The sequence below is a fragment of the Mus pahari genome, chromosome 15 (genome assembly GCF_900095145.1).
Source record: "Mus pahari chromosome 15, PAHARI_EIJ_v1.1, whole genome shotgun sequence".
Taxonomy (NCBI): domain Eukaryota; kingdom Metazoa; phylum Chordata; class Mammalia; order Rodentia; family Muridae; genus Mus; species Mus pahari.
The window spans coordinates 30,409,593-30,436,025 of NC_034604.1; the positions used below are offsets into that span (position 1 = coordinate 30,409,593).

The 26,433-nt window shown below is 49.0% G+C and overlaps 1 protein-coding gene across 4 annotated transcripts in view; it reads right to left on the minus strand.

Moving 5' to 3' along the window:
• Positions 1-9,561: 9,561 nt before the first annotated feature.
• Sil1 (SIL1 nucleotide exchange factor) overlaps positions 9,562-26,433 on the minus strand; it is a 235,000-nt gene continuing 218,128 nt past the window's right edge. For 3 of the 4 annotated variants that reach the window (XM_029547229.1, XM_029547228.1, XM_029547230.1), the window contains 3 exons: positions 12,598-12,694; positions 12,047-12,211; positions 9,563-10,070 (listed from right to left, as the gene is read on the minus strand). In XM_029547229.1, the coding sequence (XP_029403089.1) occupies positions 9,714-10,070; positions 12,047-12,211; positions 12,598-12,694 (619 nt within the window). In that variant the 3' untranslated portion in view covers positions 9,563-9,713. Of the gene's footprint in view, positions 10,071-12,046; positions 12,212-12,597; positions 12,695-26,433 lie in introns of all 4 variants that reach the window. The other variant, XM_021214585.1, reaches the window with a different exon arrangement.

Consider the following 26,433-nt stretch of genomic DNA (forward strand, 5'->3'; position numbering starts at 1 on the left):
AGCAAGTGCTAGGGGTCAGTCAACCTGCCAAGTGCTTCCTGATTTGGCCTGTGTGCTGGCAGTTCCTGGGTGGAGTTCACATCCTCAGGGCCCCCGGTGCTTTATTTCACACTTGTTGCACGTGCTCCTAGGGAAATAGGTAGCCCATCACTGGCACCACCAGACTTCCAGTGTTTAAGAGCTCTTGCTTCAAGTTTATTTTTAAAGACAGCATGGGCCACCAACCATCTGCAGTTATGTGGAGAGTCACACCAACACTAATTCGTCTATCTTCACCATGGCAATGAAGTGTGCACGGTGCACAGCGCAGGCGCTGGAGCCTCAGCCTTGGATTGGGCCCTGAGCTTTGGTTGGCAGCACCTGTGACCTTTGGCCTCGTAGAAACAGAATTGCTTCCCAGGCTTAACCAAGTTCACTGGGGCTTCTGAGGTCTTTGCATGGCGGTGCCTGCTCCTCCTTCAGGCTCTTATGCTTTTGAGCAAAACATAAGAAATTTGCCTTTGTGACAGGTTTCTGGTCCCTTTTCTGCGCCCTTCTCAGCACTGTGACAGGGACTAGAAGAGAAAGAACCCTTGCTTCCAACCATACTGCTACCAGCTCATCAGTTCTCTGGTTCAGGCTCCACACGTCTGCCCTCACACATCTGCTCCCTCCTGCCCACACCCCAGGAGGTCAGTCCCCGGTCCCCACATGTTCAGTCTGCTTCCCAGCTCTGACACTGCCACTGCAGAGGCTCCGGCCTCACTGCCTGCATCCCTGCCAGAGCCACCACCTATATCACGCCCTTTGTCGGCCTATGTACTCGAAGCCTTGTGTCTGAGACTGGGCCATCCCGTCTGCATCCACATACTGCTGTCTGGGAGCCCATCTTCCCCATGCCTGTCACTTCCTGTGCTAGAAATTGTCTTGGCTGTGTTCTCTATGAAAATATTGGAGGTTTTAGTAAAAAGCGAGCAACTAAAGAAGCCTAGACCAAAAATCTTGAAACACTGTCCTACAGATCTTGTAATTCCACACTGAACATGCAAGATGAGACTCACAGTGTGTGGGGACTTTGCAAAGATCCCAAGGAGGTGACGGTCCCCGCCCCTTGACATCCCTCAGAATACTACACCACCACCCCTACCCCCTCCTGTTTTGTAGTATTCCTGAGCTGGGTCTCAACCTGGTGACAGAAGTTTCCATAGTATGTGTCACCTCCCTAGCCTGTCAGGCTACTCTTCTGTTATGGCCTGTTCCCTCGACTACCCCCCAGTGATTGCAGGGCATGCAGGCCCTCTTACTGACAGGGTCTGCATTCCACAGGCTGGCTCTGGCCTTCCTAATCACCTCCTAGGTTTTGTGCCCTAGTCCCCACCTCAGTCTCTGTAACACCCACTGCTCAGAGCTTCCAGGCCTAAAATGAACCTTCCACACAGGCCAGGGCCACCTCTTCAGGAAGGAGTTGCTATGGTGACCACACCAGAGCCCTCATTCGGCCCTTAGCATGTCACCTCTGCAGTTACCTTTTATCTCTTGAGTTCTCAGGCTGAGGAAGAATATGCAGAGAGAGGGAGGCAAGGCCCGCCATCCAACTCACCTGGCACCAAGCAACTCCAGCACCAACATCGAGGTCCAGTTACTCCACCATCCCCCAGGTCCCAGTCACCCATGAGCTTTAGGTGGACAGGATGCCTTCGCTAGACTTTTCCGATCTCATATCCTTCAGTTGCCTGATTTCTTTCTCAACTTATTCTTGATACCTGAGGTGTCACCACGGTGCGGGGCTCAGCTCTGGGTTCTGAGCTTCCTATCTGTCCCGACATGGCAGCCTCCAGGCCTGTGAACCCAAACAGTGCCTGCTGCTGAAATGTTCAGCAACAGGCTTTCCAGGCTGGGCCAGGAGAGGCCACACGTCTCCACTCCACATTCTTTACAAGCAGGAAGGCATGGTCTGTCACTGCCCTGAGGTGACTCACAGGAGACTGCACCAGCTTCTGATGCACTCTTGCCCCACAGCCACCAGCAAATGACATGAATGTTTCTGACACTTCTGCTCACCTGAGGGAGGTTAGCGCCCTGCCTGTTTGTTGCGGATTGGACCATGTCAAATACTGTAGAATGACTCCTCCAGACCCTGTGTTACTGACTGTCGCCGCAGCGCTCACACATCCTTTTAATGGCATTAACATTTCCTGGCCTGCTTTAGGACATTTTGAGATGTTCTCACTCTATGGCCCAAGATGGCCTGGCACTCACTGTGTAAACCAGGCCGACCTTAAACTCTAACTGAGCCACCAAGCCACTGAGCCACCGTGTCAGGCATCTTCACTTACCTACAAGTCTAGCTTCCATCTATGGGGTGTCCTGGTTCCTCTGGTCTAGATTCTGCCACCACGTCAGATGACTATCGCACGCTGACTGCTCCTGAACCAGAGCTGGGGAGAACAGCAGAGGATCGAACAGCCTCAGAGCCCAGCACGGGGAAACCCAGCAGCGGACTGAGTCTCTTCCTTTTAAAAAATGTAAGTTGGGGCAGGGCCAGAGAAGTGGCTCAGTGGTTATGAGCACTTATTAGGGTGCAATTCCCACTTGGTGGCTCACAGACATGTAACTCTAGATTCAGGGATCCAACACCCATTTTTTTTTTTTTTTTAATCTCAGCAGGTACCAGGCACACACATTAATCACAGACATACATGCAGGCAAAACATCCACATACATAAAATAAAATTTAAAAATTGTAAAATATAAATTAGGTTGGAATTTGCATGTAATAAAAACATATTCTTTCTGATGACCCAGGAAAGTTATACACTCTCTGTGGTATTCAAGATAGTTCAAACACACACTTCCCCTCTAGTGCTGCCTCTGTAGAAATGGAACCCTGTCTGTGATATTTGCACAGTGCATCTCTGGGAGCACAGGGCCTTTGGGACGCGTGCACCCTCATGGCCGTCCTTGCTGTTTTCAGTAGTGAGTAGTATTCCCTTAGAGGAGTGCAGTCCCACAGTTCTCTTATGCAGGACACTGGAACTGTTTCTAATTTTATTTTTAAAACACACATTTTTATAGAAGCATCTGAATGCTGACTTTTGTATAAACAGATTTTTTTGCTTATCTCAAGTAAACACCTAGGAAGAAGGTTGAGTTCTGTAATAAGTAATGAACCACTGTAAATTTTTGCAGACTGTTCCTGACCAGCCTTGCATTCGCTAGTGGCAGTGTAGTGAACATCCAGCTAAGTTGTCTCTGGCACCTGGCATCCCTGGGCTGTGTGGGTGTAGGTTTGTGGGTGTTAGGTATGGGGGGGGGTGTTGGGGTATAGATGTGGGTGTGTGGGTGTAGGGGTGTGGGTGTGTAGGTGTATAGGTGTGTGGTGGTATCTTATTGTGGGTTTATATGCATTTCTCTAACAACCAGGGTGCTGAGCAAGCCTGCGTGCTCCTTAGCCATCTGTGTGTCTTTGGTGAAATGTCGTTCCAAATCTTGTCTTTTATTGGGTTAACTCTACAGGTGGGCTTTGAAAATTCCTTAAATATTATTAATTCAAACCCTTTGTTAAATATGAGATTTGCAAAGGATTTTTGTTTGTAGCTTTTTATTTTCTTAATTTCTTAGCAGACGTTTTTCAGTTAATTTTGTGAGGTTTTTACATTTCTGGATGGTAAGTCCAGTGTTATATCTAAGAACGCTTTGCCGGACTCTAGATCACAAAGAGTTGCCTCCTCTTTTCTTATAAAAGATTCAGATTTAAGTCTGTGATTGATCTAAACTGAATTGTGTATTAGTCATGAGGTACAGGGGTCTACAGAGGTCCAACTGCTTCAACACCATTTATTGGCAAGACAAGTCTTTCCTCCACATTTGTCAAAAATCAGCTGGGTACAGTGGCACAGGCCTTTAATCCCAGCACTGGGGAGGTAGAGGCAGGTGGACCTCTGACTTCAAGGACAGCCAAGGTATTGTAAGAGAGAGCCCATCTCAACAAAATTGCCTGAGTAAGCCTTCCTTAGTTTTGATTCTTCTCTGCTTTAGTTACCCTTGGTCAACTGTGATCCAAAATTAAATGGAAAATTATAGAAATTAACATTTCATAAGCTTCAAGTTGCTTGCCTGTCTAGGGCGATGGAAGCTCCTGTTCAGCTCTCTTCTGCGATGGAAGCTCCTGTTCAGCTCTCTTCTGCTGCAATGAACATCGGCACTGGATAGTGAGCCACACTGCGCCTGCCACCTGCCCATGAGTGACTTACTAGTCATCTTGGCTATCAGAGGGACCCAGTCAAGTTAGTGCAGTGCTTATATTCAAGTAACACTTATTTTTACTTAATAATAGCTCCAAAGTGCAAGAGTAGATGGTGGAGAAGCTCTGCCAGGCTCTCACGAAAGGTCATTGTCAGGGAAGGAAAGGGAATCCACTTACCGGATGTGTTATGATCTGCAGTAGGAACGAACCCTCTTCCCAAGAAATCTGGAGGAAAACAAAAGCTCTTCTCATTCTGTTACTGTGTCTCAACGTTGTAAGTTACAGGTACAGAGAACACGTGCACAGCTGAGACGGGACAGGGACATCTGTGAGTTCAAGGCCAGCCTGGTCTACAGAGGGAAGCACCAAATAGAAAAGGAGAGACAGACAGTTTAAAGAGTGAGGTAGGAAAGTCAGCCCTGACCATAGGGGAGTTATTTGTGTGGGTCTGATTCATTGATCTGTATTTATGTTTGTCTGTCTATCTATCTATCTATCTATCTATCTATCTATCTATCTATCATCTACCTACCTACCTATCTTATTTATCTGCAGACAAAATCTTTCCACATAACCCCCTGGCTGTCCTGGAACTCACTATGTAGACCAGGCTAGCCTCAAACTCAAGAGATCTGCCTGCCTCAGCTCCCGTGTTGGGATCAAGGGTCTCCACTCCCATATGTCGCTATGTGTCTCTTTGACCAAGCCACCAGTCCTGATTCCTATGGGCTTGAAGTCTTATCGGCCAGTGTGAGCTTTTTCTCTCCAAAATTATTTCTGCTATCCTAATGCCTTTGTGTTTCCACTTAAGATCTCAAACATCTCACCATGCCCACACATGAGACTGACTGTGTGGAAGTGGACATAGTGCAGCACTGAATTCAGATTGTCTCCCATTTATTGAGATCTTTGGCATTTTACAGTTGCCAACACAGCTCCCTGTATCTTTGCCAGCATAAGTTACACGTCATTTTCTACTCCTGCTGTGAAGGACCACTTTCAGATTCTAATATCTAATTATTTATGCCAAATATATAGAAACATATTTATTCACCCTGTCCTTTGCAAACGTAACAGCTCCAAGAGACCTTCTGTCTGTGGGTTTCACACACCGACTGACCGTCTGTCACCCAGGACTTGCGGAGCTGTGAAGATGGCCCTTGGTCTTCAGTGTTGGTCTAACGTGGGTGATTTCCGTCTTTCACCATATGTCTGAGGATGGCAGGTTATGAGGAGGCCCTTATGAGGTCTTCCACTCCTAGTCTGTGGAAGCTTTTTGTTATGGGTGGTGCGTTTTGGGTCCTGCAGAGGAATGGAATGAATGGGTGGGATGATGTATGTGAACATACTGGTGCACGCATGTACACACAGAGAGACAGAGACAGAGAATTTACTAAACCAGCTCACTTGCAAATAGCCACAGCAGCCGCACAACACTCCAGAGGCTGGGAACCTGGTCGCTGCTGGGTACCTATATAGTCCTAAACTGGTGCCAAAACCTGGAGAGTCGCTCGTCCTCGCACCGTCAATGTCAGAAGCACAGAACGTTGGTTCCGATTATCAGGGAAGAAATCACCACCATGGGGGAAGAATAACTCAGGGGAGGGTGGAAAGGTCGAGTGAGCAGAAGGCACGGAGTGGTCTGCCACGCCTCTTTTTATTGGGCTGCTACCAGAAGGTTCCACCCACCTTTAGGGTAGGAGGGCCTTGCGCCTCCAGTGAGCGTCCCTACTTAGTGATTCTAATTTGTGGCAAACTTGACATTAAAACCAACCGGTGTTCTGCATCTAAGAGATGGTCTCGTGCCCCCTGGGTTGTGTGAATATGATCACTTGAGCTGAACCAACCTTGCTCTCCTAGGCCCTGGGTTTGGTACCCAGCCCACGAGTAAACACCCGCAAAGTGGCAGACGGGGACAGCGGCTTTCAGAGTGGTGCCACGTGAAAGCCTGCCTCGCTTTCTGTGGCTAGGAGGTGACTGTGCCAAGGGATTTCTCCAAAGTTGGGAAAGGCCTGGGCACAGGCCCTGCCACCTCCCAGGACACCTTGACTTTTGCTCCAGGAGAACTGTGTCACACTTACACCCTACAGATCAGCCAAGTAGTAAATGTGACATTTATAGCCCTGAGTTGGAGATTTGTTACAGAGCAACAGAACCAACACAGGAAAGGCCATGCTTTCCGGAACCTGCCCCCTCCAAGCTGTAGACAGACTTTACGGTGTACTTAAGAGTTGTTTGTGGTTTGTCCACTTATCTTTTAGTGCTGTGGATCAGTGGTGATGGCCCCCTCGTCTCCGATACTGGTTATTTGTGACTCTCACAGAGCCATCGGTCAGGCTTGTTATCCATTGTCTCTATGCTTTCTAAAAATATTTATTTTATGTATATTTATATATGTGAGTCCACTGTAGCTGTCTTCAGACACATCAAAAGAGGGCATCAGATCCCATCACAGATGGCTGTGAGCCACCATGTGGCTGCTGGAAATTGAACTCAGGACCTCTGGAAGCGCAATCAGTGCTCTTCACCTCTGAGGCGTCTCTCCAGCCCCCACACTTGTTGTTTTTGTTTTCAGTTTTATTCTTTTCGTTTTTTGGGGGGTGTTTTGTTTGGTTTTTATTAATTCATAAAATGACTGTTGACTTTGTAATCTACTGCTGAACCATGGATTCTAACACGTCATTTGTAACATGGGCAGTTTAACCCCACCCCAGTATGTTTGTGACTCCCATAGGTCCCATGTGAATCCGGCCCTTCAACTTCTGACTGCTCTGCTCCTGCTCCCGCTGCACTCACCTGTCTCCTCCACCTTGCTCATCCCAGACCCAGTTCACAGCAGTGAGTGAGAGAGAGAGAGAGAGAGAGAGAGAGAGAGAGAGAGAGAGAGAGAGAGAGAGAAATGAACAAAGGAGGGAGGGAGGGAGGGGCTTCAGCTAGGCTGCTCCTCACTGCGTCTAGAGGTTGACCTGGATGGCTGCACCTTAGGCCACCAGCCCCTCCCACTGCTTCCTCCACAGACTCTAAGTGTGGGCTTCTCAAGTAGGCGCTCCCCTCCCCCTCCCCCCTCCACCACCCACCCCCATCCCCAGCTCAGACCCTTCAACCTTACCTGGGCTATTCTTCAAGTCTCAAACTGGACATTGTCCATCTCTGAGGGACTTTCCCTGACCTGCTCAGCTCTGTCACCATCCAAGTCACCACCACCTGCCCTAGAGCAGGAGTCGGGCGACTGATTCTTCTCAGAGCAGTCAGTACAGTTCGAGGGGAAAACTGAGTGAGAAAGTGAATGAGAACCAAGCTTGCTGAGGGACGGAATGGGTTTGGCCCACCACCCTACTCTGCAGCCCTTTGTCCCCACATGGACGCTTCAACCCAAGGGCAGGGCTGTGTCAGCATTAGGACACTTGACTCTAGGAGCTCCTACCACGTGCCACAGATAGGTGGATTTACCTCCTTGTCCTGCCCATGCCATGCTTCCTGCCTATGACTCCAAGGTCAGCACTGAAAGGCAAGGCAGAGAAGGGCTTTTCTATAAACCTGAAGACCCAGCCAGTGCTGAGCAGGGTCACAGGCCCAGAGCCTCCGCCCAGGAAGCTAGAACCCTGACTCCCCAGCTCCAATCCAGGAGACAAACCTGGATGACACGCAGGTGACAAGTTAACTTCACTTTTGGCGATGCTTTAAGGGGGATGACTGGGAGGGGTATAAACAAGTCCCCTCCCAGGCCTGTGGCTCAGCAGCCTAGCACTGGTCCAGCTCCCTTACTGCAGCCTCAGAAGCCATTTCCCTGCCCCCAGGGATCACGACCCAAACCTGCTTTGGGAATATAGATGTGTTAATCCGTGGGTCATAGGTGAGGACAGAGGGACAGTGGGGACCTAATCAAGCCTCTAGTGTTGGCACTCCTTTCATGGCAACGCTTTCCATGTCCCAATCCACGCCGCCTGGTCTTGCAGGGTCCTCCTGGGCTCAGTGTATGCGCTACCACAGAGGCCTGGGCTGCCTGCTTGCAGTTCTCCATTCCGGCCAGCCCTGGTCCAGCCCTCGGCCAGCTCCTTTCTAAAATCCACCCAGGCGCTGCTGACCACATCTCTAACGTAGCCAGGCTCCAGCATAGCCCTTCCGGACCATGCCCTGCTCGTGGCAAGGGAACGCCCATTTCCCACGTGTGTGCTTCTACAGTACGGTCGCAGGTCGCAGTGTCCACTCAGGCAGCACATAGGCTGAGTAATCCAGTTCTTGTTCCTCTGAAAACCGCACCACTTCAGCTGTGGGGCTTTAAGGCCAAAAGGCAGTGGCACCCAATGGTTGGCAGCCTCAATTCTGACCCCCGTAATGGAAGCAGCCTTCCCAAAGCTTCCCCATGACCACAGCTCATTGCTTCTTTATGGCTAATGTGGGCAGAGGGCTGCAGAGAGGAAGACTCAAGAAAGGATTTGCAAGCAATGCGACCACCCACTTACCCTTTGTTTCTCTGGGTCTGTGAAGCTGAGATTTCTAAGACCCAGGCTGTTGCACAGTGACCTTCCCAACTTGCCTTCCTGGGGCTGGGAGGCTGGGAGCAGCCAGCAGGAGCCAGCCTTTGGTGCACTGGGAAAGACTGAAAAACAAACTCACCAGAATCCAAATCAGGAAAGCCCGAGCTGGGGTTGCCATGGCAACTTGCAGCAGCTCCCAGCCTGGCACTCAGTGTCGCTGGGGTGGGGGCCCAGACTTGCCAGGCTGGGTCTGTGCTTCCTTAGGCTAACCCTGGACACTGGAGGGGGCAGGGCACAAGATGGGGGCACCTCTGCCCTGTTTAGTATCCAGGCAGGTCTGGCTGGTCTGGGCATTCCCTGTTAACTGAAACAAGATTATTTCTCTCCCAAATCACTACCCTGTGGTATGGACTACCCTGTGTCTCCCCCCCACCCCGCCCGCCCCTTGGGCTCCAGCAGCATGGGCCCACTTGCTGCGTGGTGGATCGAGCAGTTCCATGTGGAGATGCTCACAGGCCTCGCCAGTGACAGTGGCCATTGGCCTAGGTAGCCATTCAATGAGAAGACCCTCATAGCCTGAGGTGGGCAGGGGGTTAAGGGTGGGCGCTGCGCTGGATGCACGGTGCTTTTCCTATGTCCTGTGTCTTTACTGACAGTATTCTTTTTATCTGAGAAGTTAATTGGCTTTCCAAGTGGAATGGCCTGAGGTTGCCAACTCTTAGACCAGGCCCTTCCTGCCCAGCATGTCTCTAGAGGCTCATCACAGAGGCTCACTGAACAACCCTCAGGCTCCCAGGGACGGTGCCCAGTCACAGGGCTCAGCCCGCCCTGACAGACACAAGAGACAGACCATGGCGTTCATGTCTCTGTTTAATGAACTAGCAAGCTCTGCCCAGGTGACGCTCATGCCCCAGCAGGGATGTCCTCCTCCTGGTTGATGTCCCCTGGAGAGCCCACCGGAGAGCTCTCACTAGCAGCATCCGTCCAGTCCTGGTATCGGCGTGGCAGCCTCATCTTAGCTCCTTCATCAAGCTGTCGATGGAGGCCAGCAGTTCCCGGAAGTAGCCATCATCTTCACCTTCTTGGAGCTCCAGGGTGGCCAGGGCTTGGTACTCTGCTTGGAGCTGCCCCAGTGTCCTGCTCAGCTGGAGGTCCTGACGGTAGCGATCCCGGCAGGCGGTCAGGAGGGCGCCCAGCGTCTGCAGCACCTTCTCCCGAGCATCATGCTCTGGAAGGGCCAGGAGCTGGGCGGCGATCTCACACCAACCCTGTTCCTGCAGGCCTGGCAGGAGCTGCACCTGGCGGTACTGCTGCAGCTTCTCTGGGGATGAATCCTGGGTCAGCTCTGCCTCCTCCTCAGCAAACATCTGCGCAGCCCGGGTGGGGTGGAGAGGAGACAGACAGCAGTCAGCTTGCACTGGGCTAGCTCCTCCCATTAGGAGATGCACAGCTACTTTCTAGATGACTTTGGGACACCAGGGACCTCCTGGGAGGGAACCAACTAGGTTTCTGGCTTTTTACATGCTCCCTCACCCAACTGTGTCTGTCTGCCTGCCATTCATCCACTCATCAAAACACCAGCACACACAGTGCTGGGTGCTCCAGAAACCATAATGAGGACCCAGTCCCTGTTCCCAGGACCTAGCAAGTGAGTAAGAATTCCTCCCTATGGCTGATGAGATGGCTTAGTGGGTAAAGGCACTAGCTCCATATGCCTGGCAACTTGAGTTTGGTCTCAAGAACCATGCATGTGATGTCTGTCAGCCCTTACACGTACATATTATGTACACACATGAATACACACCACTACACACACTATTTTAGATATCATGACAGTTTGTACAGCATGGGGCCAGACAGCCTGGGTTCAGATTCCAGCTTCAGGCTTGGCGTGTGGCTCATGGGTGTGGTCCTAGCCCTTGGGAGTTGGAAGATCGAGACGTTACTGATGCAGGACATTCGATCACACTGTGAACCCCAGATTGTGTTATTCACTGATAAGACCTATTTCTAGTAATGGTTTACTGCCTCCCTCCCTGTCTGCTAACCTAGGCCTAGTTCTGGAAGCTTCTGGCCTCTGTACAGCCACCATCATCCAGGCCTAGCATGTTTTCAGTCTCAGAGACTCACTGCTGAATAAGCTCACCCTTCCTTGTTCTTTCTGAACTCTGGCTGGGTGGTTCAACTCAGCTGTTCTGGCACACACGCCTCTCCCAGCTGACTGATTCCATCTGGCTTTTCTCTTGGCCTCTCACTGAATTGCTCTGTTTGGCCTCATACTAACGTTGGCAATCTGTTCTAATCTTCTGGCTTCTTTTCGTTCTCTGGTTCGTTCTGTCTTTACCTAGCTTGTTCTCTCTCTGCAACCTCTCTATCACTGTTCCAGTAACACCCCCCCATCTCTGTGTGTGTGTGTGTGTGTGTGTGTGTGTGTGTTGTATCTTTGTCTCTCTCTCTGCGTCTCTGTCTCTGTCTGTCTCTGTGTCTGTCTCTCTGTCTCTCTCTGCCTCCATGTGTGTTGTGTCTCTCTCTGTGTCTCTCTGTTTCTCTGCGTGTGTCTCTGTCTCTCTCTGTCTCTCCTCCTCCTCCTCCTCCTCCTCCTCTTCCTCCTCTTTCTCCTCATGAGAGTTGGGCATATCCTATTCTGTCAATTCTTTCTCTGACTTTGTCTGCCACTCAATTAGACATCATTTTCAAACATGGTCAACATGGCTGCTTCCTTCTACAACCTAACTTTGCTTGTATTGTTTTGCATTAAAGATGTGTACTAAGGGTGTGTCTGCATTCTATGCAGAGGAATTAAAGGTCTGTCCCACCAGTTAGCAATGCAAGGAGAGCTAAGGTTAGGTCTCTACAGAGGCTGAGAAGCCAGGCCTGCTTCTCTCATCTGAAGATGCTTTTAGGGCTTGCAAAGACCAAAGTGGACTGGAGACCAAGTCTTCCCAGATAACAATCATTGGGTCCACCCTGAGCCCCTGCTCAGAGTTCCCAAAGGAAGTGTGCCCAGGTTTCTAGAATCCTAGAATCGGTACCAGCCCAGCCCAGCTCTGTGGTTCCCTGGCTGCTGCTCTGTCCCTCCCACGCCTTCCTCACCATACCAACTGCCTGCGCATTTGGCCTTACCCAGCCATTGCTAGCACCTCCTCCCTCCCTCAGCAGCCCTCAGGTTCTAGCCAAGGTATCATGTCTTATATGACAGTCTCTTTGTACATGTCTCCTGTATCTGTCCACTCATCTGTCCATCCACTCTCATCTGTCCATCCACTGAGCGTCTGAGGGCGCACGTTGGTCAAATGGCAGAAACAAACACAAAGCAAGACAAAGGGAACGCTCGCTCGCTCACCTTTTCAGTGACCAGGTCATAGAGCAGGGTGACCACACGCACGGCCAGTACCTTCGCACTCTTCTCTTGCACCAGGCTCCTGAGGACCTGCAGGCCCCCAAGCTTCAGGAACTGCTGCTGGGCATAGGGGAAGTGGCGCAGCAGGGAGCACAGTGCAAACAGGACCTGGGGGGCACACAGCAGCCATGGTAAGTGAGGTCCACATGTTCACCGCACAGAACAAGCAGCTGAAGTCCCAGTGACCCCAGTGACCCAGCCCAGCCGCCATTCTTCCCAGTTCCTTTTTTCCCTTGGGTCCATGTGTACCCCAGGATGATGAAAGCCAGGGGATTCCAGATAATTTCAACAAAACTAAGCAGGCAAATGGGCAACAAGCAGCATGGCCCAGGAGACTCGGGGGATGCTGGGTCAGTGAGCTGCAGCGGTGCTTGGGCCTCTTGATGACACTGCCATCTGAGTTAGCTGCTGGGTATGGCATGGGCAGGGAGGAGCCTTTCCCCTTCAGGCCCTGCAGGTGCTGGGCACGAGGCAGGGGCAGGAAGCAGACTTGCCTTCTTCTTGGTGGGGAGAGGCTGGTCTGTGGCCAGGAGGACCAGCAGCTTCTGCAGAGCTCCCCCTTCGATGGCTTCCACTTGGACCTTTGGATTGCTGCGGGGAGACACGTAAGAAATGGTGACACTTTACAGGGCTCAGGATGCAGGAGCAGGGCGCTAACCGCACACCGACCAGCACAGGGGTGGCTCTGGCTCAGCTGGGGAAAAGATAAACGTGTGCAGACCCACCTGGGTACAAAGGCCTATGGCAGAGCGACTGAGCCAACGGCCACACGCCGGCCACAGCAGACCGAGGCGCTCCAGGAGAGACATCAGTCCCACCACCCACCACAGGCCACTCTGAAACTGAAAGCACACCCGGAGGCACTACTGCCGCCCCCACCATGTAAAGCCACCAATGTGCGCTGCCGCCCCCCACCATGTAAAGCCACCAATGTGCGCTCCACCTCCCAGGGTCCTAGGCAGCCACACCCCAGGGAGACCACCTGCTCTGTGCGCTCTAGATACAGAGCTGGGCCAGGAGCCCACCGCTCCCTAGTCAGCATGTTACACACATATACACACATAGATATTAGGACATATTACACAATACACATGTGTGCACATTCACACATAATATGCACACATATATAAAATACATAAATAAGTACACATACGCATAAAAGATAAATCCTTAAAAAGTATTCCAGTCCCTCCTGGACATAAGGAGGATGTCAGGCAGGAGACATGCGGGGAAGCCCAGACAAAGCTCCTTTCACATTCTTTCCTTCCTTTCAAGACAGGGTCTCTCCACATATCCCTGGCTATCCTGGAACTCACTCTGTAGTCCAGGCTGGCCTTGAACTCACGCAGATCTACCTGGCTCTGCCTCCCAAGCACTAGGACAAAGGTGTGCACCACCACACCTGGCACGTTCCTTGCTCTCCTTTGTTTATGTTTTGGTTTTGGAGCAGTGTCTTGCTATGAAGCCCAAGCCAACCTCAACTTCACTGCACTCCCCCTGCACTCCCTCAGGTTGTTGAATGCTGGGATTGCACACATGCACCATGGCGCAGCAACCTGTGTGGTTGTGTTCTTAGGCACACTCGAGGTGCTCCCACTCAAAGGCCCACACACGAGTTCCTAGATAACAGGAGAGTCAGGCCAGAGGACAAACAGTCGCACACAACTGGGCAGTCAGTAATGGGCACCAAATCTCTCTGGGTCTCTGGCTGGCTCCCTGGAGCCTCCAAACCATCTGCCCTCCCAAACTCCAACTTCCTAGCCAGGAAGCTGCAGTGTCCCCAGCAGTGTCCCCAGCAGTGTGGCAGGGCACTGGGAAGCACGGGCAAGTTGGAGGCAGGAAGCTTCTGTCCTGGTCCAAACCCAGGAGGAGGAGGGAAGACAAGGAACAGGAAAGATGGCGCACCACACTGCTGCCCTCAGAAGAGGTCCAGCACACAGCCAGTAACCCCCAAAGCTGACAGATGCAACGCCAAGGGTCCAAGTCATCCCCACAAATGGCCTGCCCCTTCCCCTCCGGCCAGAGCCAGCTTCAGGGCTTCGAGAAGACCCAGCAGACCAGCTTCCTTTATCCCTCTGACCTGGCATCCTCCCATCAGAAAGGATGTACAGAGGGTGCTGGCCAGCCCCATGGTAACTCCACCCTTGAGCGCAGGGAGCAGCGGAGGGGATGGCGCTGTCCCAGGCTGACAGCTCCTTTCCTGACGGGAAGGCAGTCTGCAGGGGGCTGGGCAGAGCTGCTTCTCTGTCTCCATTCCCCCTACTTGAGACAGGCAGCTGCTTCATCAATGTGTGAGTTAATTAAGGCCGTTTCTGTCATCATGTGGCAATGGAACATTCACCCACAACAGACAGGGTCTATGAAGGGAAGACTGCCATGCTGGGGAATTCACTGACACCCAACGCTTCCTCCCCAAGAAGGGGGGCCGCGAGGCCCGACATTGACTCAGCCCCATGAAGTTCCTCTGAGGCTCCCACCCCACCCCCATGGCCCTCTGAAGACTACAGGGCCTTAGTAGATCAAGCAGGGCTAAGTGTCAGAGCCTTCCATGTCACCTGGAAACAGAACAAAGGGCTCTCTCTTCTCAGGCAGGCTACCAGAAACAGGAGCTACCTACAGGCGCTACCACAGCCTACCCTTCCCAGGGAGCACAGGCACTCAGAGGAGTGGAGAATGGGTTCCCAACACAGGGATGGAAATCAAAGAGGAAAGAAGACAACTGGAGGGCTTCTCAACAATTTCTGAAACAACTTTCCCAGGTAATAAATCTGCTTTCTCATCTCAGCCCAGGGCACACGGGCCTGTGGCAAGACATGGGCATTGGCAGCCTGGGTCTGTATGCTGCCTAGCCTTTCCATGTGTTCAAATTAAATAAGGTGTCCACACTAACCCTGAGCCCTAGCCCTGGGAGTGCTGCCCAGGCAAAGGGTTAATTAAGGAGAAGAGGGAAGGTCAGGCTGGGGATTGCAGGTGCCTCAGACTATGCAGGCAGGTACTCACAACAGGAGGGAGGCTTTCTCCAGTCAGCCCTGAGCAGGCATCAGGATGCACTCAGACAGAGCAACCCAGCTAAAGGTCCTCAATGTTCACAGCACTGTGTGCTCAGGGTGTGCATGTGGGTGTGCCCAAATAGCAAGACTAAGCTCTAAGGATGTGCAAGGACCAAGGCTGGAGGGCAGTCAGAGAGACTCTGTCAACAGTGGCAGATGACCTGAGAAGACCTAGGTCAGAGCTCGGGCTACTTCCTGCTAGAGACAGAATGTCTAATGAACAGCAAAATGCTAAACAATGTGTTGCACCAAGACTACAATCACAGTGGACATGCTTCACAAGGAGGCTGTTTTAGTTAGGGTTTTACTGCTGTGAACAGACACCATGACCAAGGCCAAGTCTTATTAAAAAACAATATTTAATCGGGGCTGGCTTACAGATTCAGAGGTTCAGTCCATTACCATCAAGGTGGGAGCATGGCAGCATCCAGGCAGGCATGGTGCAGGAGGAGCTAAGAGTTCTATGTCTTCTTCCAAAGGCTGCTAGTGGAAGACTGACTTCCAGGCAACTAGGGTGAGAGTCTTAAGCCCACACCCATAGTGATGCACCTATTCCAACAAGGTCACACCTCCAAATGGTGCCACTCCCTGGTCCAAGAATATACAAACCATCGTAGGGGCCTAACCGATTCTTTAACAGCACTATCCATGCTAGCCTGTGACTCTGGACCAGCGTTCTGCCTGATCCTAGAGAGGGCCAGTCCTGGTGGCTAGAAGGTGGCCTTCTACAAAGGGGTCAGAAGCCTACCCTGCTCTCTACACCAGTGGACTCAAAGTCAAGGGGATGAGGGTGGAGCTTGTCTGCAGGGTGATAAACGAGAATAAACGCTGTTCATCAGGGCTAAGCCGGCTGCACTGAATAAATACCATTAGCACTTGGATTGTGGGGATGTTCACAATCAGCAGGCAAGTCAGCTGTCTGTGTGCAGAGGGCCAGTAGCAGCTGCTGCTCTGTAAATCTTAAGTGGGACAGGCAGGGAGAAGTGTGGATCTCAGAATTGGAAGTGATTGCATTTGCTGAAATCAAACAGTTTGGGTCAGGTGACAGAAATATGTCAATCTGCCAAGGGCCATTGGTCATATTTTGGCTAAGCTGAGCAGGTACCTGGCTACAGTAGAAGACCTAGCTTCAAGAGCAGCCAGGCAGGGCCAGAGAGCACATGAGAATGTGTCTGACACAGGTCTGATGCCTGAACTGTCCAGCCTTGACCTTCATGGCTAGCTGCATACTATAACATGAAAAGGTGAGCTCTTTCAACAATTAGCAATTTTAAGATTGTTTGGGGAGAGCATTGCATGAGCTGTGAGTCCTCTGACTGTGGATTTTAAGCCACGGCACTGTCTCTAGGCCACAGAGAGTGTGCAGTGTAGGATACACAGGAACTCCACTTGAGATAATCTGATTTAAAGTGGAGTGTGAATCTCTGAAAAGGGAGGAAAGACGGAGGAGGCAGAAGTCTGGGAGGAGGAATGGAGGATGCTGGCAAGTGGATGGGACCAGAAAATGCTCAGGTAAAAGCCTGGAGGCCAGCCTGTATCTACCATATCCCCAGATGCGCACGGGCTCTGGGAGACACCTTGAGGGTGTGTGCTTTCTTGTGGGGTCTCAAATCACTTTGAAGTAAGGCAAACATTTCTTCTTTCTTCCTTCTTTTCTTCTCCTTCTCCTTCTTCTTGTTCTTCTTCTTGAAGAAAAAAGGGTTTCTCTGTATAGCCCTGGCTGTCCTGGAACTCACTCTGTAGACCAGGGTGGCCTCGAACTCAGAAATCCGCTTGCTTCTGCCTCCCGAGTGTTGGGATTAAAGGCGTGCGCCACCACGCTCAGCCAAACATTTCTTCTTTTCATTGTGTTCTAGGAGGTCTTGAGAAGATGCCATGTCACAGGACACAGGCACATCTCTGGGTGGCTGTCCCAGCCTAGACCCTGCATGGTTCTGCCCGAGAGAGCTGTGCATTTGTTTTCTCACAGACAGTAAGATTCTATCTCCATTGTCCTCACCGGCCTAAGCTCAGAATGTGGCCTGAGCGTCTACAAAGCACCAGTTTGCAATATGTGCAATCCTGAAGTGTGGGGTGCAGGCCATTTGGGGACAAGCAAGTATGTAATCAATCACACAACATACACTCCCTGGAACATTACTTTTTGTAAGCCATTTCAAATTAGGCTATGCAAATTACAGAAAAAATAAGCTAGACACAGTGGCATGTACCTGGGATCCCAGTATGCAGGGATTAAGGCAAAAGGATAATTTGAATTCATAGGCTCAAGATGCCATTTCAAAACAACAGCAACAGTAACAACAAACAGAAAAGTAATTTACAGAGAAACCTCCCATCAAGATTCTCCAGTGTTAATGTTACCACATCAGTGTAACCAAATGTTTTCTTTTCTTCCCTCCTCCCATCTTTCTTAATTGTCTTCAGTGCTGGAGATCAAACCCAGGGTCTTGCACACACGCAACTAATCCTTTACCACTGAGCTGTATCCTAACCCCTCTCTACATAAATATATACACAGAACTTTTGGGAAACTTTCAGAATAGGTCGAGGGGTATGATACCCATCTACCCCTAAACACATGAGAATATTTTTCCTAAGCACACAGACAGCACAGGTACCAGGTCAGGAACCTACACCGACACAGAGGCTTACAAGATGCTCAGGTTTTGCTAGCCATCCAATAATATCATCATCATCATCATCATCATCATCATCATCATCTTCTTCTTCTTCCTTCTTCCTTCTTCCTTCTTCCTTCTTCCTTCTTCCTTCTTCCTTCTTCCTTCTTCTTCTTCTTCTTCTTCTTCTTCTTCTTCTTCTTCTTCTTCTTCTTCTTCTTCTTCTTCTTCTTTTTCTTCTTTTGAAAAATATTTTTCACCGGGCATGGTGGCACATGCCTTTAATCCTAGCACTTGGGAGGCAGAGGCAGGCGGATTTCTGAGTTCGAGGCCAGCCTAGTCTACAAAGTGAGTTCCAGGACAGCCAGGGCTATACAGAGAAACCCTGTCTCAAAAAACCAAACCAACCAACAAAACAAAACAACAACAAAACCATTAAAAAAACAAACAAACAAACAAACAAAAAAAACTGTTTTCATCCCAGGTGCAGTCCAAGCCCACAGCACTAGCACATTTTGTTTGTCCCAAGCCCACAGCAGTAGCACATTGTTTGTCCCCTGTGCTCTGGAAGGCCTATTTTGCATGACACTGACATTTAAGAGTGCGGGCCATGTGTGCACTGTCCCTCAGTTCAGATTTATCTGGTGATTAGACTGAGGTTATTCATGTTGGCAGGAATATCACAAAAACACGTTGTTTATTTCTCAGTACATCATACCAGGGGACACAGGACGTCAGTCAGCTCCACATGTAGTCACATTCACTTTGAATATTTGATCATGGGGTGCTCCTCAGATTTCTCCACTATGACATTGTTATCCCATACAAATTAATAACTAGCGTATGGACACTGTGAGATAGACAACCTGCTCCTCATCAGTCTTTCGTCCACTGGCTCTGGCATTCACTGGCAATTCTTGCCTAATTATCTCTGTACTGTCAACTGGTAACATCTATACGCCACATGGCTTCCATCTCTGTATATTGGCACTGTACCTGAAACAGCAGCTCTGTCTTCCTTCATTTGTTTATCTACATATCAGTATGGATTCACAGATTCTCACTTATCCCATGGAACACAATTCACCTTTGTTAATATTTTGATGTTCAAAGTACCCTTGAATCAATCACTAGTACCCTTCACACCATGGCTAATGTCTTTCTGACACGTTTGGTTTTTTGTTTGTTTTTACAAAGTTTCTCTGTATAGCCCTGGCTGTCTTAGAACTCACTCTGAAGACTAGGCTGGCCCTGTTCAAAGGTCTGCCTGCCTCTGCCCTGAGTGCTGGGACTGAGGTTGCCCCGCCCAGCTCTGATGCGCTTCTCCCAGTCTTTGTGAGTGTCTCACTTTCTGGGATGAGACACTTTTATTTGAAACACTATGCTTCTTCTGCAACAGATATGTTGCAGTGATTTCAGAAAGGAACACTTTTGGTGAGCGAGACATGTCTCAAAAATACAAAATCTAAACCCTACCTGCATATACTAAATTACAATTTAGTAGGTGTTAGCTCCAAACTCCACTTTTCCCTGAATGTTGCACACATCTGTATCCTAAGACCCAACATTAACTAGCCCTAATGTCTTGCCTATGGTCTGTCCCTCATCTCTCTAACCTGCTGGGATTAGCCTTCTGATTCTGACCTGCGGGCTACCCGCATGGAGCTTCTGCCCTCTCTAAGTGGAAGGTGCCTGATTCTGCACAATAGATCTCAGCCCTTCTGAAGCTCAGGGCTCCAAATGCCCAAAGAAGGCTGCCATCCCTGGTCAGGCCCCGGCACCCTGTTCTTGTTGTTGCTGTGTCCCCTGCATCCCTGACTTCTCACAGTGCTCCATGGGATGCTCCTCCATCCATCTCAGAGGCTCCAGCTTGGTCAAACAGACCAGTGGGCCCAACCATTTCTGTCACAGGGCTACTCTGTCCCTATGTTTGAGGCTATCTCTGTGCTTATGACAGTACTTTATAGGACTGACTTTGCTTAGGTCAAATCTCTGGAGGCTGGTTACATGATCCTCCAATGAACCTGGGATTTCCCAACATGATTCAGAAACTAAATATAGTGTTTTTAATTTAGTCTTATTAAAGAATAAATGTTAAATGTATTAAGGCAAAAATGAAGTTTCAACTAATGAGATATTATGCCATGCATTCACTTCCAGAGGTCAATTTCTTTCTAAACAACGAATATAGACAATTATGTATTAAACTGCTTTTAATCATTTTAGTGGTAAAATTAAGTTTTGAGATAAGGTCTCACTATGTAGTCCTGGTTCAGAGATCTGCCTGCCTGTGCCTCCTAAGTATTGGAAATAAAGTATATATTACCACACATGGCCTCTAAATTAAATGACTTTTAAAGTTTATAACAATGACTGGCATGGCATCATTATAATCCTAAAGGTACAGCAATGGCACGCATACCTTGGCAGTCACCAGCAGCTTTCTAACTGTATTTAAGACCTACTAGACAAAACTGGGTGGTAGTGGAGCATACCTTTAACACCAGCACTTGGAACACAAAGGCAGGTGAATCTCTGAGTTTTAGATAAGCCTGGTCTACAAAGTGAGTTCTAGGACAACCAGGGCTACACAGAGAAGCCCTGCCTGAAAACAAAACAAAACAAAACACCCACTCAACAAGTGAGAAGACATGTCTGGGACTGGAAACCCAGTCACCTACGTCCCAGATCTTGGAGGAGAACTGACAACTTCTACTTATTAAACTGGAATAATCCCTAACTACAATCTAAAAATGTGTCCTAATACTCTAGTGTAGGTTTCACCTCTCATCAAGAAAACTTCTCTTTACAACATATGGAGACCACTACAGAAAACCACAATCAATCAAAATACAGAGTACAGTTCCAATGGATACATCCAGAATACAGTCAAGCCTAAGTCCTGGGGAACACTGTGGAGGAGAGGGCAGAAGACTGTAGGAGTCGGGGGGGGCATAATTTGCTGTGAGATTGTCTCCTAGGAATTATCAGAAGCCAACCTGTAAAGTCTCACAGATATGGCCACCTGAACCTAAGCTCAAGGTGGTCAACATTAGACACGCTAAGACGCTAACACGCTAACATGGATGGAGCTCAGGAAGCCTCAACTCTACTGAAAACAAAAGAAAACAAAAGAAAACCATGGGCAATAAAGGAATACAGAGAGGCTAAGAGGCCCCCCTAGGGAAGAGCACACAAACTGATGACCCAATCCCAACTGGTCAGCCCTGAGACCATAAAAATAAGTAACATTATAATTATACAGATTGAACAGGCTATACAGATGTGTGCAGGAACACACACACACACACACACACACACACACACACACCAGCAATTCATGAAGAAAGAGGCCATAAATTTGAAAAAGAACAAGGAGGGCCATATGGGAGGAGAAAAGAGAAGGGCAAGATGATGTAATTATATTATAATCTCAAAAAATAAAAGAAATAATTTTAAAATACCTAAAAATATTCATTTTAAATTTTAGGTATGCGTGTTTTATCTGTGTACCATGTGCGTGCAGTACCGTCGGATGCCAGAAGGGTGCGTTAGAACCCCTGGAACGTAAGTGCTGGTGGTTGTGAGCTGCTTGGACCTGAACCTCGGGGTCCTCTGTAAGAGCTACAACTGCTCTCGCTCCCTAGCCAGCTCTCCAGCTGCCAAAAATTACATTTTTAATAGAAAAATTAGAGCATCATGTGGCCATTTGTGCCTTTCATCCTAGCCTGTCACTTTCCTTTTTTTTTTTTTTTTTTTTGGTCTTCATTCTGTCATGGACCCAATATGCTAATTACTCGCTCCTTTTTGTGTCATCTGCTGCCATGGCTTAATGAAAGTACCAAGATGTGAGAGAAAGAAAAAAGAAGGGGGGGAGAAAGGGAGGGAAGGAGGGGGGAGGGAGGGAAGAAGGAAGGGAGAAAAAAGATTCAAAACACGACGGACTGGACGGGGTGACGTGAGTTTTCGGGAACACGCCCACAGTGGAGAGATCCTTGCTACAACTCCACACCTTTACTGTGTCCCCTGTGTGCAATAGATCACACTGTGATTCTAGCACACGTTTTCAAGAAATGCAGACTTCCTCTGAGCATTTATCATTGGACCAATCTTGTAGCTGGCAATTTTTCTAAAAAAGGAAATTAAAAGCAGGAGGGCGCTTGCCAGCTCCTCCCGGACACTCATAATGGACAGTTTTAGACTCCCGTTAGCGTCACAGTCTGTAATCCTGTGCTGTGTTGACTGAGATCATTGACACTGATATTTGTTCTCTCATAAAAGAGAGAGGAGGGAAGCAGGGAAGGACTCAAACATTAAATTATTATTCTGCAAGGTTTGGCCTCCCTGTCCCTTTCCATCCCCAACGCACCACAAAGATTCAGGTCACCCAGGGCACATGAAGATGTTCCTAAGTTTTCCTTTGACACCTGACTTTTCAGACCTAATTTGGAGAAGCTCTTGAACTCAGAACCATACCCTTGACCTCAAGCTCCTCTTTCCAGTGGGAAGCCCACTGCCCTTGAAAGAGAAGGCAGAGGCCAAACAGAAGAATCATGGCTGCCCAGCACAGTCACTGGCAGCAAGCAGGCGCTCTAAGCTTCTAGATCATCCTCTCTACACCGGAGGCTCGGGGCTTCTCATCTCTCCTGGCATCCCCGCCCTGGCATCCCCGCCCTGGCATCCCCGCCCTGGCATCCCCGCCCTGGCAGTTCTGAGGCTAGCTCCTTCCTACTTTTCTGATCCTTTTTGGTTTTTTAACTTTTTATATAAACTCTAGTTGTTCCCCACGAAGCCCGTGGGCTCTTTAGACAGGTCCCTCCACGCCCGCAGCAATCATGCGGACTTTAGTCGGCACATTTCTGCTTTCAGACTGAGCCATCCTTCTCAAAAAACTGGTTCAGACATCATGTCTACTTTTTTTTTCTGAGACCTTCTAAAATCTGCTTTCCCATAAAACCTAGAGTCAGAGACTTTCTTCATTCCCCTTGGCCTCTCCAAACATAGTCAGTTTCTGAAAAGGTTCTCCAATCTCTCACGGCACCAAACGAATTCTTCTTATTGATCACAGTACAATTCCAGTGGGGGATTTTTTCTTTGTTGTTTTCTTAATCTTCTGAGAGATGAAACTGTCAGAGAAGTGAGTTAAAACTGTGAGCAGGCTAGGGGGAGACGGAGCTGGGATGAGGTGATAGAGAACTTGCCTAGCATATACACACCCTGGGCTTAGTCCTCAGAACCACATAAACCAACCTCAGAGTCGAAGGTGGTGGCGGAGGCGGAGGCTGAGGGTCAGAAGCTCAAGGTCATCCTTGGCTTTAGATCGAATGTGATGCCAGCCTGAGCAACAAAACAAAAACCAGGCAAGCCAATGACGGATCAGAACCTGCTTTCTAACTATGCAGAGCCTCATCAACTCGCTTCTGTGGTGAGCCATAAGGGGACAGTGATCCCAGCTGTGGGCTGATGAACTGGTAGGTCCTTTGACAGCTAAAAGCCAATGATCTAGACTTTTTTCAACCCAGATCCCAACTTCAGAGAGGGAACTGACTGAAGGAGTGTCCTGATGTAGACTTAGAGAAACCTGGGTTCAAGTCCTGCACCTAGCATTTCCAGGCTGTATGCCTCAGATAGGTGAAGACATCTCTCTTATGTCACTTATAAAGTGGGGGTGAGCAATAATGTGTCACAGACTTATAGGAGATGAAAGGATTTAATAAAGCTCTAAGATGTCCCAGAATAAATCACTCCATCACTGTGCACTGCTTTTACGTTTGGGTCTTCAGCAGTCTCAGAAGTGGGAGGGTCCATGTGTGGCAGGGAATGAGGAAGAGGAAACGGCTTCCAAGCCATGGCCTGAGGTTCCCATCCTCAGCTCCTGTAGCTGTTACACAAAGGCGGTACTGAGAGAATCCAGGAGGGGAAATGTAATTAACAAGCTAGAGGAGAGACTGGGAGCAAGGATCAAAGAAGCTAATTAGAGCAGGCTAGAGGGAGACCACAGGGTGGGGAGCATGGAAGAGAGGGAGCTAAAGAGAATTATCTGTGGCCTCTAATCATTCCAAGAAGTCTCTGCAATTGTCTTTGGCAGGGAGGGAGGTGAGGCAGGGATAACACGGCTAAGCAGAAGGAAAGTTAGGCTAAAGCACTGGGGAGGGTTTTTTACCACGGCGAGATTTATTTAAGTTTACTAGAGAGTGCAAAGATAGATAGGTATGTGTCGAGGTTATTTATTCCCAACAGTGGTCTGCCACCCCACAGGTGCTAGCGCTGGAGGGAAGGAGGGTGGGCCGCAGCTTGCACAGCAAGGGCATCGTCCAAGGAAACTATGCAGTAAACCCCTGCTCTAAGCACAGAGAAAACACCATAAGCAGATCCTGGGTGGCTCAGCCAGACCTTGCTCTCTGAGTTCTGAGATGTGTCTGGGAAACCAAACACCCTTTCCCTTCATCCCCACCCCATCTCTGTGCTCTAATAAACTTGATAAACACAGCATATCTCACAGAAGGAAACTCATCTCAATCGGAGTTGCTTTTGCTACACAACTGTAGAAATGTTTATGAATGAGCAATCTCTTAATAGCAAGAGAAAGGCAGCAGTCGTGGGATGGTCTACAGCTGAGGATGACAACACCGGAGAGCTTCATTTGCAAGATTTGGAAGTCGAATAGTCTACAAATGTCTCTTGTGCAACATACATAACAAGCCTCAAAATATCCTTTGTTTGCTGAGGTTTTGCTCAGATATTTAAGGTTTCTGACAGTTTAAATATGGTGAACAGTATGGTGAACCATCCAAATATTTTACATCATTGGTATTTGGAAGGATCTTTATAAACACTTAGTCCAGGTTCTAAAAGGCACATGAAGCCCAGGTTCCTTTCTGGTTGTCTGTGGGGGTGGATGTACATGGCCTCGGTGCCTAGCTACAAGCTGTGAGGCTGCTCGCACAGGTCCCACTAGCCTGAGTTTCCCATGCAGCTTTGTTCACGGAAAAAGCTTTGTTGCATGGCCCCCAGTCTGCCTCAGGGATCGAGAGGGTCTTATTCTGGCTTACAAAGGATTAAAGGGGGCTGGAGAAGTGGCTCAGAAGCTAAGAGCACTGGCTGCTCTTACAGAGGACCTGGGTGTGTTTCCCAGCTCCACATGAGACTCACCTGTAACTCCAGCTCTAGGGGATCTGATGCCCTCTTCTGGCCTCCTTGAGCACTGCACACATGGTGCACACACAGACAAGCAGCTACACATACATCCACCGAAATAAAATTTTACAAAGGAAGAATAAAGGGCTTGCTTCTTGTTTTTGTTAGTGATGGGGAATGAACTAAAGCCTTGGGCGGCTGGATAAACACTCCAATTAAGTTATACTCCCAGCCCCACGGCTTCCTTAGATGCAGGAGGGAGGCCAGATTTTCCAGAGGATGACCTCATTCATCAGATTTGAGAATGGGGGCCTAGAAGGAAAGGGAAGGCTTCTCACTCTGTAGACATTCCTAACAACTGAGGGAGAATCCTAGTTACTTTCAGTTTCTAGAGACAGAGTAATGGATGGTTTGGTTTGTGAGCATGCTATTTGTCTGGGATTCCTGGGCCAGTAAGTTCTACAAATAGTGACTGTGCTTAGCATTCAGTTAAGTATTATAGGTCCAGAGCAAAGAATAGGAATAGTTCCTGCCTCTAGTAAGCAAAATTAATAGCCAACAGAGATGTGTGGAGGAAGCTGGCTGCCTGTCTAGGAAGGATGGCCTTGGCAAAAACCAAGGTCCTTAAGAGCAGAAGAGAACCCTAAAGCTCTGTTAGCACTGTCCACCTGGAGTCAGATAAATATACAGTTTTTGCTGGGTATGGTCCTGCTTTTAATCCCAGCATTCAAGAGGCAAATAGGCAGAGAGGCAGGGGTATCTCTGTGAGTTTGAGGCCAGCAAGTTCAAGAATAGTCAGTGCTACACAGAGAAACCCTGTTTTTAAAAAAAAAAAAAAAAAAAAAAGAGGAGGAAGGAAGGAAGAAGAGTAGGAGGAGGCTATTTCTCCTTTTAAGAAAATGTTAAAAAATGCTTTCCATAAACCCTTTAACTCTGGCTCTGATAAATCATTAAAAGGCCTTCTGCAAGGATCATTCTAACGTCAAAGAAAAAGTTACACTCATAAAATAGTTAATGTCATAATGTGAATGGTTTATTTAAGATTCAACAATTGTCACTGAATCAAACACAAAGTCTCATTGGCCCAAATAGCAAGGGGAACAAAGGCTTGATGCTTTAGCATTCCTTACAGACTGAATTTTAGATCACAACTTGAAAAGAGAAAACACGGAACCAGTTCAAATGTGGACTGGCATGTGCAGGCAGTTCTGAGCACCTGCACATGGGCACATGGGACCAGGACATGCTCAGGACATCTGCCTGGATGTGAGCAGAGCATGAACCACAGTGGGGCTGGATGTGAGCGGTGTGAACCATGGCTGGGCCTGGGCCCTGATCCTAGCACAGCCCCCATCCAGGTACAGAGACAGGGCCTGAGATAAGCAAAAACCTAAACTGGAAGCTCCTGGGAACTGGGGTCAGGGTCCCTTCCAGCAGGAGTAGTAGAAGGTGGTAGTGTGGGTAAGGCCAAGCCTGGAGTTTATAGAGCTGAGAGGGGGAACCCCAAGCAGAGCTTTGTCCTTTC